The sequence below is a fragment of the Ruditapes philippinarum genome, unplaced genomic scaffold (assembly GCF_026571515.1).
Source record: "Ruditapes philippinarum isolate M1 unplaced genomic scaffold, ASM2657151v2 ctg537_1_1_1_1, whole genome shotgun sequence".
Taxonomy (NCBI): Eukaryota; Metazoa; Mollusca; class Bivalvia; order Venerida; family Veneridae; genus Ruditapes; species Ruditapes philippinarum.
Genome location: NW_026857371.1, coordinates 86,312 through 98,605, shown reverse-complemented (window position 1 = coordinate 98,605; position 12,294 = coordinate 86,312). Strand labels below are relative to the sequence as shown.

At 35.9% G+C, this 12,294-nt stretch overlaps 1 protein-coding gene across 1 annotated transcript in view; it reads left to right on the top strand.

Moving 5' to 3' along the window:
- The window catches only part of LOC132749528 (neurogenic locus notch homolog protein 1-like), a 36,162-nt gene that overhangs the window by 11,949 nt on the left and 11,919 nt on the right, over window positions 1–12,294 (top strand). Inside the window, exons 10-18 of the mRNA XM_060739324.1 lie at window positions 1,444–1,569; window positions 1,853–1,975; window positions 2,327–2,452; window positions 3,394–3,516; window positions 6,261–6,380; window positions 7,085–7,207; window positions 7,710–7,835; window positions 8,506–8,646; window positions 10,122–10,223. Coding sequence (XP_060595307.1) covers window positions 1,444–1,569; window positions 1,853–1,975; window positions 2,327–2,452; window positions 3,394–3,516; window positions 6,261–6,380; window positions 7,085–7,207; window positions 7,710–7,835; window positions 8,506–8,646; window positions 10,122–10,223 — 1,110 coding nt within the window. The remainder of the gene's footprint in view (window positions 1–1,443; window positions 1,570–1,852; window positions 1,976–2,326; window positions 2,453–3,393; window positions 3,517–6,260; window positions 6,381–7,084; window positions 7,208–7,709; window positions 7,836–8,505; window positions 8,647–10,121; window positions 10,224–12,294) is intronic.

The window sequence follows — 12,294 nt, the reverse complement described above, 5'->3', positions numbered from 1 at the left end:
ACTCTAGATGACATTGACCTTGACTCTAGGTGACTTCATCAACCTTGACTCTAGATTACATCATTAACCTTGACTCTAGGTGACATCAATAACCTTGTCTCCAAGTGACATCATTAACCTTGTCTCCAAGTGACATCATTGACCTTGACTCTAGGTGACATCATTGACCTTGACTCTAGGTGACATCATTAACCTTGTCGTCAAGTGACATCATTGACCTTGACTCTATGTGACATTATTGACCTTGACTCTAGGTGACATCATTGACCTTGACTCTATGTGACATCAATGACCTTGACTCCAGGTGACATGATTAACCTTGACTCTAGGTGACATCATTAACCTTGTCTCCAAGTGACATCATTGACCTTGACTCTATGTGACATCATTGACCTTGACTCTAGGTGACCTCATTGACATTGACTCTAGGTGACATCATTGACCTTTACTCTAGGTGACATCATTGGCCTTTACTCTAGGTGACATCATTGACCTTTACTCTAGGTGACATCATTGACCTTGACTCTAGGTGACCTCATTGACATTGACTCTAGTGACATCATTAACATTGACTCTAGATTACATCATTAACCTTGACTCTAGGTGACATCATTAACCTTGTCTCCAAGTGACATCATTAACTATGTCTCCAAGTGACATCATTGACCTTGACTCTATGTGACATCATTGACCTTGACTCTAGGTGACATCATTGACCTTGACTCTAGGTGACCTCATTGACATTGACTCTAGGTGACATCATTGACCTTGACTCTAGGTGACATTATTAACCTTGACCCTGTGATGTCAGTTACCTTGACTCAAGGTAATTTCATTGACTTGAGCCAACTGCATCATAATTACCAAATGAAGAATTTTCCTTTGGTCATATAATAAAACAGGCATTTTATGAAGATTTCTGTGAATGTCTAACTTTATTGAGCTGGGTAATGTGAAATTCACCTTGGCCTTGTACGATGCAATCTCTATGGAGCCACTAACTGTAGAGCCACGCTTGAATCTTTATTTGTTACAGTAACATATTAACTTGAGCAACCAAATGATATGACATTGTGTCACAATGATATTTTGATGTCATTTAATACAAAAAGAATGCCTTTTACATGACATTACTGAGGCCTGCATGGAAGATCAGGAACTAAATGTGTTAGCTCATTAAATAAAGGATTTACTTACTCACTTACTTACTTACTTACTATTTATTTTCATAATTGTGTTGGCTATGTATGATAAAAAGTAAATATATCAGATGAATTTTCACTTTCATTTTGAGGTACATACATGTAATACTAAAAGGGTTCGATCAGATAGATCCAAGTACCAAAGTCATGAGGAGCATTCTTTTAATCCAGAGTTGTATCATATGATATGGTTGGAATGGAAAGATGCCGTATAGTGAAATTACTTGTTATTTGATTACAGGAGGGCCAAATTTATGTGACCACTGTGATCCTAATACACCATCATGTGGTGCCGGTCTTGTATGTAGCGATACCACTTACAGATGTGAATGCCCTGCAGATCAAGTGCAGATTGCAGATATGTGTTGTAGGTTGAACACTACTAAAATTATTCCTTTGTTTTTTAATTTTCAAAAAGAAAATTATAAGAGAAATAAACTTTTACAAAACTTTTTTTAGATTTTTCTTAAAGCTCAATCCTGACAAAACCATTCATAGCACCTGATTGGACCCTAAAACATCAGCTGGCAACAATATTGTAATAATTTAATAACACTATAGTGCCTAACTTTCTATATTTAGTTCTGATGAAATTAGATATATGTTCAAATTGTTTGTCTGTCATAATAGAACTATGTTTATAATTTCAGATGGGACTCATGTTGGCGATTCATGCACGACAAGTTTGAACACGTGCATTGATGATAACGCTGGATGCAACGGGACAAAATGTGACTGTTTACCTGGGTTTACTTTCAACGGAACTATTTGCAGTAAATATTAGAAGAACCTTTAATTTAAACTGATAAGTTTAAAAGTCCTGAATGAAGCATAAATTGGCCAAATCATAGGTTGAAAAGTCATATTTTGGCTGATTTGGAATCAGTTGCCTATACAGCTGTGGCAAACACAATTAATCATGACCTCAGTAGGGCTTGAACCCGTGATCCCTGGGTTGAAATGAAAACCCCTTGGCAACTATGCCACTTCACCCCTTGAAAAATGCTTATGTTAGATTTTATTATGCTAATGTTTATGCTACATTATATTACACTAGATTCATTTATGCTAATGTTTAATTGCCTTTATAAATGATTTTTGTATGAGATGATCTTAATTTACAGGTGGGCCAGATTTATGTGACCCCTGTGACCCCAGCAGCAACACATGTTCAGGGTTATTGGTATGTAGTACCACCACATACAGGTGTGAATGTCCTCCCGGGGAGGTTCAAATTGGGAATAACTGTTGTAAGTTTTAAAATAGTACTTCCTCATTTTCTTAACGGAAATATTGAAATTTCACAATGTAAAATGTACCAATGGACACGTTACATTTTTAAAAGATTTCAAAAATATTCTAAGTATAAAATGCTTGTTACTACAACTGATATCACTAAATATATTATTTTGTTAAAACTTTTTTGTTTTGTTTTGAAGCAGATATATTGTATATATGACCCCTGTTTCTCATATTTAGGTGCAAAAAATGATACAACTGTGATAATTTAGTCAGTCAGCTTACAATTTTTACTTATCGTCACCTTGGTGCAGTAACAAGTTACAGCACTATAGTAACATTAAAATGAGCCGTTTCATGACAAAACCAACATAATGGGTTTGCGACCAGCATGGTTCAAGACCAGCCTGCTCATCCGCGCAGTCTGATCAGGATCCATGCTTTTCGCTTACAAACCCTATAACAAGTAGAGAAACTGATAGCGAACAGCATGGATCCTGATCAGACTGCACGGATGCGCAGGCTGGTCTGGATCCATGCTGGTTGCAAACCCCCTATGTTGGTTTTGTCTTGACACGGCTCATATTGTTTAGTTGCCTTAGAATTATAAATATTGTATGTGTTCATTTAATGTCCCATTTGATGTTGGTCCAGACCAATATGAATTTGTGTGTAAAATTTCAGATCATTTGCCCCAGAATAGTTGTGAAAATGACTTTTCAACCAAATTGGGCTTAGAATTGCACAAGATACAATTTTCAATTTATTTCTTGGTAAATTTCTTTATTAAATTATCTTTTGCATTTTATTCCTGTTTGAAGTACCCCAGCTGATCTATAAAAGAAATTAAAATTTTATGTTTAAGATGTTTAGACCTCAGTGGAGTTATTTTAATATCGTCATGCCTTACATCCTATATTTAAATAAATAAACAATATTCTGTATTTTGCAGACGGAACCAATATTGGCGACTATTGTACAAGTTCACTGTCAACGTGTATAGATGATAATGCTGAATGTAACGGTACAGTGTGTACATGTAAAGAGAACTATGTCTGGAATGGTACATTCTGCCGTAAGCTATATTTTCTTCACATATTTCATTGGTAAAGATATGATTTATGCAAGAAATGCTTTCTATATATCATTTACTAACACATTCTGAAAAGGTACATCATTTCATTAGGTGTATACAAACATATATGAGCCGCTTCAACGATTTAAACCCAAAACATAATCCCTTTTGGGCAAAAAACAGGGGACCAAAACCCCCTGCTTTTTCCCGGCAATTATAAAAGGACCCCATGCTGTTTCCCTTAAAAAACCCTATTAGAATTTAGCAAAACTGTAGCGAACAGATGGACCCTGATAAAGGACTGGGGCCGGTTTGCGGGGGTCACAACGAAAAACTTTTTTGTCATAGCCGGTTTAAATATTATTTTAAATATATATTTTAAAAACAAGAATTTTTTTTACAGTTGGACTAAATTTGTGCACCCCATGTGACCCGGGGACAATTCATGCAGGGGGGTACTGTTTGAAAATCCCAGCTATTTATAGAGGGTAAAGGGCCCAACAAATCAATTTTATTTACAGTGATGCTTGCTGAAAAGTGCATTGGGGTTATTTTTATAAAAATAAAAGGACATTACATGCATATGGCTGCCATAAAGCACTTCATCATTTATATCTGTTTGATATGGTGGCTGATTTATGCCATAATGTATTTTCACCCTCCTTCTGTCATTTTTCGCTTTTTTGCTTCGAAAATCCCAAAAAGTGAAAACATGAAGAGACGACAAAGTCCAACTTTTGTGTTTTTGCACATTAGCATTTTAAGATGAAGAAGCAAAAATACGAAATGGTGTAAATCAGCCACCATAGTAAAATGATTATTTTTTTTACTGAATGTCAGTGGTTCAATGGTTTAACTCAGGTGGTCGCTCATGCCTGAAATCACAAGATACCTGCGTCTCCCTTCTCCAGTAAAGCTGGAAAGTTGCCATATGACAATATTGGTGTTGGTCCAATGTTAAACCAAACTAACTAAAAAAAAATAGATAACTGTCATGCAATTTTATGTATTGATTAATTTCTTGTGCATTTTTGAAAAAAAATTTAGTGATTTGAGTTATTTCATTGCTCTTGTATATTCCATATCACATATTTAATAAGTAAGCCATTTGACACACAGAAAATTCTACAAATATCATGCAGAATATATATAAAATGATCAGTTGATAAAATAGTTTGGCAGTCTTTTTTTATATTTTTAGCAGTTTTCATGATTGTTTTTTTTTCTTGACATTTTTCATCCAGTAAATATTGGTCAATGACCATTATATTACATGTGGTGGAAAATGAACAGCGGGTTCCCGATTTTGCCTCTGAGGCCGGCTGTCCACTTCATTCAACTGATTCCGCACTCTTTTCCTGCCTCCAGTTGCCGTATCGGCACCTGTTTTTCCTTTTCCTCCTGGCATGATTTTAAAAAAACTTAAAAAACTTTTTTCGACTTGTGGCAGTGGCAAAAACCCCCCAATTTTATGTTTTTTTCCCTCCTTAGCCCAGGAAAAAACTCCGTACCGTCCCTTTTTACCGGGGGTAAAAAAATCGGGTTCTCGGATTTTTAAAGTTTTTAAAAAAAGATATTGAATAAAAAATTTTTGAAATTCTCTACATGAAAAGTTTATTCTCCCTAAATTTGACAGCAAAAATATCATTTTAAAAGTAATTGTCCTTTATTTTACTTTTGTCATTGATATAATTTTTTTGGTATTTTTACAGATGGAAAATTTAATTGGAGAAAACTCCCCCAGGGTATTTGGGATACTTTCCCTTTGGGAATAAAAACGCATTTTGAAATTTGGGTTCTTTGCGCTTGTATGCTTCTTTCACATTTAAGGGCAAAATTTGGGTATATTGGAAAGGAAAATTTTTTTGATCACTTTATTTTAAGAGTTATAAAAAATTAAAATCTTTAAAAAATTTTGCATCTAAGTACAAAGGGTTTTTGTTAAAAATTTGTTTTAAAATTGTAATTTTAGGTTATACACCCAAAAAAAGGTTTTTTAAAATCCATTTTGGACCCCCAAAGACTTTTTTTTAAAAATGAAAGATTTTTGTATAATCCGTTGTTTTGTTTTGACTAAGTGAGTTCAGTACTAAAAGAGTAATATTAAATCTTAATTTGCCACAAACAATAAAATTTAAAGTTTTTTCCCCAAAAGTTTTGGGTGTTCGGGTCTGACCAGGCTTTATATTTTTGGCTTTTTAAAAAAGTTAGGGTTTGTTTAACTTAAAATTCATAGACAGCAGGGGCCCAACCCCCCCGCCCCCCCAACTTGATCAAAAATTAAAAATACGGGGAATAAATTTTAGTCGGATTTTAAATTTCCCACATTGCTCTGAAACCCCGAAAAAATTTTGAGGACAATTTCAATATAGTGGGGGAGTATAACACAATTCAGAACTGTTTGCTATTAAGGGGAGAAAATGTGCAGCCAGATAGTTCAGTCGGTAGAGCGGCAGATCGGTATTCTAAGGGCCCTGGTTCGAATCCCGGTCAGGCTGAAAATGTTGTAACCTAAAATTTGTTTTTTTTAAAATTTGGGCTTTAAACTTGTATGCTCTTACAAGATAAGAGACATATGGTTCCAATATAAAATTATTGTTGAAATGAAAATGATAAGAGTGACGAAATTGATGTATTCTTTGATGAAATTGTAATGGCAGATTGAGGCCCAAAATGGTGGTAAGATTTAGCATTTATTTAAGAAATAGATTTTACATTGACTGAATTTTATTTGTTTGAAATAGTCGGACCAAATTTAGACGACCCATGTGATGCCGATTCTTGTGGTGCAGGTCTATCTTGTGGCTCCACCAGTCAGAGATGCGAGTGCTCAGACCCACCGGTCCAGATCGACCATGTCTGCTGTAAGTCAAGTATTATATAATCCATAAAGTCTGATAAATAAAAATATGATAACACTAGCTCTGAAGAATGTATAAAGCAAACATATTGAGCATTCATTTCGAGTATTCATAGGGTACAAATTATTTTGAGATGTTTTCATAGTTTTGATACTGAATCTTATTGTACGTGGTTACCAAAATTGTGGTACATGAAAAGACTGATTATGATATTTTTTGTTTGTCTATTTAAAACAAGTAATAGAGACTGATACCATAATATTCATTGATGACATTGAATTTTAAAGGCCCATTTATAATGCCCCAGAAATGTCTTGATTTTCATTTCTCAAAGGCTTTTAATTTTTTGTGAACTTTTATAGTTTTCAAAATCTTTCTCATTTGCCAGTTACCTTAACCCTCTATTTATTCTGTTGCTTTTTTGCAATTAGTACAGTTAGTGTGATTAAGCATTTTGTATAGAAGTCAAAATACTACTTTGTTTTCATTTTGTTATTTTTCTGACAAATAAGTTCACATTTAGCACTACTTTCTTCAGATAACAAGCATCTAACATGCTCTAAAGACGTTATTTTAAACATTATAAAACTCATGCTTGCCCTTTCTAAAGAAGTTAAAATTTATTCTTTTCTGAGGCAAAGTGTGCCTTTTAAATAAAAAAAATTTTTTTTTTTGATAATGTTGACTTGTTTTGTATTGTTGTATAGATGGAACACACCATGGTGACAGTTGTACATCAAGTACAGACACATGCATCGATGATAATGCGGGATGTTCCAGTGGAACTTGTTCTTGTAATACAGGCTTTACATGGAATGGAACTATATGTGGTAAACTATTTAAAAACTATTTGAATTTGCATGTCCAGTTTAGTGAGTAAATATGGTACCTGTGATTTTAGCTGTTAAAAGTTTGGATAGAATTTTGTTACTGCATTTAAAGAGGCTTCTGGGAATAGTGTTACAAAGGCATTATGAAGTTAGATTAAAACAAGCACAAATTATTTTCTTAAATTTTTGCGAAAGAAATCTTAATGGAAGCAAATTTGATTATTAATTTATGTTTGGTTGGGTTTAATGTGGCACCAACACAGTAAAAGTCATTTGGCAACTTTTCAGATTTTTTTGTTAAGGAAGACCTCAGGTGCCCCTTTCATGCATTATTTCATCACCAAAGGGCACCTGAGTAGAACCACCAATGTTTAGTAAGCTAGCTGGATTTAACAAGTTTAAACATTATGAATAATGAATAACTTGCATGTCTTATGAAAATTTCCATAAGTAAATGTGTTTTAAAAAAAAACTTGGTTAATGGAAATGTTTTATATTGTAGTTGGTCAGGAATTGGATGAACCTTGTGATGATTCGGCATCATCCTGTGCTGCAAATGGACTCGTGTGTGGCCCAACATTCAGGTGTGAATGCCCTGGGGATGAAGTACAAATCAACAATATGTGTTGTAAGTTAAAAAAATTGTGATTTGTAAGCGCATGGTTTTGTTGTTTATTTGTTTGTTGCGTCACACCGACACATTATAGACCATATGGCGATGTTCCAGCTTTACTGGTGAAGGAAGAACTCAGGTGCTCTTCTGTGCATTATTTCAGGCACAAATGGGCACCTCAGTAGAACCCCCGATGTTCCGTAAGGTAGCTGGATAGCTTCCTTACATGAAAGAATCCAAAGTCCTTGTTGTGATTCGAACCCACAGCGGTGAGGGGCAAGTGGTTTGAAGTCAACAACCTTAACCACTCGGCCACTGATGCCCTGGTTTTGTTGGATATGATTGTCCAGCTAATAGGTGACCTTTTATGATGACATGTTGTCTTTTGTTTGTCATGCATCTTTATTTGTTATTTCTTAAAAAAAAATTGTGCTATTTTGAAATTGAAATCCCTTTAAACTTAAAATGAACTGTTCCACATTCAAAGCAGGGCAAATCCACTACAAAAATTCAGCAAGTTACGGGTTAATAGTTAAGTATATTTTATAGTTGTAGCTAGGGTAAAGTTACAAAATTCTGTTTTTCTTCAAGGAACTGTTTTGTCTCTTAACTAAAGCATGGCTTCCGTTATGAATTTATTAGGTTCAATGTTATTAAGAAAATCTAATAATGATTTATATTTTAGTCTCTCTTGTATGTGGCTCTTGTGAAGTCAATGCTGATTGTTTAGGGGACAATGTTGTATGCTTGGATGACTCTGTTCTTGGTGAAATATGCAAATGTGATACTGGCTACTATTTAGATAACTGTGGCATTTGCCAATCAAGTAAGATCCTTTAAGTTTTTCTTTTTTAAATTACTGATGGTCTAAGATATTAATGTACATGTATAATGATTGATGTACACTAAAGAATTGTGGTGTTTAATGTTATGCCCCCCCTCATATATCAGTCTCTTCCCCCACTCATCTGTTGGTCTATGCTCCCACTCATCTTCCAATCTATGCTCCCATGCATGTGTCAGTCAATGTTTCCACTCATCTGTCAATCTATGTTCCCACTCATCTGTTGATCTATCCCCCACTCATCTGTCAGTTCATTCTCCCATTCACCTGTCAGTCCTTACTCCCACTCATCTGTTGGTCTATGCCCCCACTCATATCCCAGTCTATGCTCCCACTCATCTTCCAGTCTATGCTCCCATGCATGTGTCGGTCTATGCTCTCACTCATCTGTTGGTCTATGCCCCCATTCATCTGCCAGTCTATGCTCCCACTCATCTGTTGATCTATCCCCCCACTCATCTGTCAGTCTATACTCCCATTCACCTGTCAGTCCTTACTCCCACTCATCTGTTAGTCTATGCTCCCACTCATACCCCAGTCTATGCTCCCACTCATCTTCCAGTCTATGCTCCCATGCATGTGTCAGTCTATGCTCCCACTCATATCCCAGTCTATGCTCCCACTCATATCCCAGTCTATGCTCCCGTGCATGTGTCGGTCTATGCTCCCACTCATATCCCAGTCTATGCTCCCACTCATCTTCCAGTCTATGCTCCCATGCATGTTTCGGTCTATGCTCCCACTCATCTGTCGGTCTATGCCCCCATTGATCTGCCAGTCTATGCTCCCACTCATCTGTTGATCTATCCCCCACTCATCTGTCAGTCTATACTCCCATTCACCTGTCAGTCCTTACTCCCACTCATCTGTTGGTCTATGCTCCCAGTCATATCCTAGTATATGCTCCCACTCATCTTCCAGTCTATGCTCCCACTCATCTGTCGATCTATGCCCCAATTCAACTGCCAGTCTATGCTCCCACTCATCTGTTGATCTATCCCCCACTCATCTGTCAGTCCTTACTCCCACTCATCTATCAGTCTATGCTTCCACTCATCTGACAGTCCAAGCTACAACTGATCTATTCATGAAAGCTACAACTGATCTATTCGTGAAAGCTACAACTGATCTATTCGTCCAAACTACAACTGATCTATTTGTCCAGGCTCCCACTTATCTGTAAGTCTATGTTTCCACTCATCTATCAGTCCAATGTTCAACTGGTCTATCAATCTATGTGTGCACTCTTCTGTCACTTCAGATCCCACTGGTATATTAGTATATGCTCCTACTCATCTGTCAGTCTATGTTTGCACTCATCTCTTGGTCTCATCAATTTATCAGTTTTTTACCGTTTGAACAGTTGCAAAGAAATCTTGTTTTTCATAATTTTAGAAAGTACAAATCTTGGTTGGTAAAAGAGAATGAAAAACTATCAATGTTATATTGAATTTCAGAAATTTCAAACCATGGTTCATGTGACAGTGATGATCAATGCCAATCTGGTATATGTGTTTGTGGTATATGTCAAGCTACAGATAATGAAGACTGTTGTAATGGTAAGCCAGTGTGTAAGGTCAAGGTCACTGTGGCTTGTGGACACAGTGGCCTTGACCTTTGACTTATACACCTCAAAGTTATTGGGAAGTTAATGATGGTTTTTATCTTCATTAAGCATCAATTCTTAATTTATGCTACATTGAAAACCTTCCGTCTATTCATTTTTGTATAGGCAGTTTTTTATACTTACTGTTTTCTAAAATAATATCATACAAAAGTATTTTAATTGATATGAAATTTCCAAATTTCTGATATATCAAGTTTCTCATTTCAGAAATAAATGTAGGACAAAACCCCAACCGAAGAAAAAACCATCATATAAGTTTTACATAGGCAGACATAATGTAGATAATATTCTTGCCAACTAAACACATGTTGAAATTTTTCTAGACAAAGTAGACAAAATCCCAACAAAATATTCATGGGGGATAATAACCCACCTGTTGATAATAAAGCTATTATATCCACTCTTGCAGTAACATTCGCTGCAGGCTGTATTTAAGTTTTTGTGTGCAAGTTGGTATCTCCAAAACTACTGAAGGCAATACACACTTGATTTTTGTTATTTTCTAATATGATGGGCACATGCCCTATAACTTTGAGTTATATTTATCAGAGTTATACCCCTAGTCTCACTGTAAAGCACTGAGAATAGTCTAGTCTAGTCTTATGGACATTTTTTTCCCCATTAAAATCTCTAAAAGTTTTTTACTGCATGAGAAATGATTGATCCATATCATGTATATTCCTACATGTTAAAGAAACTATAGAGATATTAAACTGTTTATCTCATCATTATGCCACCCATATCTTTCAAAGAAGTGGGGTGGGGGGGGGTATATTGATTTACACTGTGTCTGTTGGTCTGTGCTCTCTAGACCATATCTGGCCAATAACAAACCTACAGTTTAAATTACTGCTGTGGAGATTGGTCATGGCTAATAGTTGACCCATATTCATTTTTGGGGTCAATTAGAGTCAAAGGTCAATTAGAGTCAAAGGTCAAGGTATCAATGGCCTTGACGCAAGAACCTTGCCCGACCAATAACTAGAGAACGCCTTGGCCTACAGCCTTCATATTTGTTGTGAAAGATGATCTTGGCATGTAGATTAACCCTATTTATTTAAGGGTAATGACTAATTGATTTCCATGAAGTGGTGGATGGTAAGGGTAGAGGGGCAAACGTATTTCAGAAACATTTTTAGCTCACCTTGCACAAAGTGCAGGTGAGCTTTTAGGATGGCCAACCAAATGGCGTCCGTCGTCTGTCGTCCGTCCACATTTTAAATATTCTAAGGACATCTTCTATGATACCGCAAGGCCAATGTTAATGAAACTTGGCAGGAATACTCTTTGTAAAAAGCTCTATCAAGATTGTTCAAAGAATTCCATTTCATGCAGAACTCTGGTTGCCATGGCAACCGAAAGAAAAATCTTTAAATATCTTCTTTTGAAGAACCGTAAGAGCTAGAGCTTAGATATTTGACATGAAACATCTTCTAATGAGTGTCTACCAAGTTTGTTCAAATAAAAGCCCTAGGGTCAAAATTGGCCCCGCCCCAGGGGGTCATTGATTTTCCCTATATGCATATAGTAAAAACTTAAAAAATCTTCTTTTAAAGAACCCAAAGAGCTAGAGCTAAGATATTTGGCATGAAACATCTTCTAGTGAGTGTCTACCAAGTTTGTTCAAATAAAAGCCCTGGGGTCAAAATTGGCCCCGGCCCAGGGGGTCATTGATTTTCCCTATATGCATATAGTAAAAACTTAAAAAATCTTCTTTTAAAGAACTGTAAAAGCTAGAGCTTAGATATTTGGCATGAAACATGTTCTAATGGGTGTCTACCAAGTATGTTCAAATAAAAGCCCTGGGGTCAAAACTGGCCCCGCCCCGGGGGTCATTGATTTTCCTTATATGTGTATAGCAAAAACTTAAAAATCTTCTTTGAAAAAACCCAAATAGCTTGAGTTTAGATATTATACATGAAACATCTTTAAGTAAATATCTACAAAGTTTGTTCAAATAAAAGCCCGGGGGTCAAAACTGGCCCTGCCCCAGGGGTGTCATT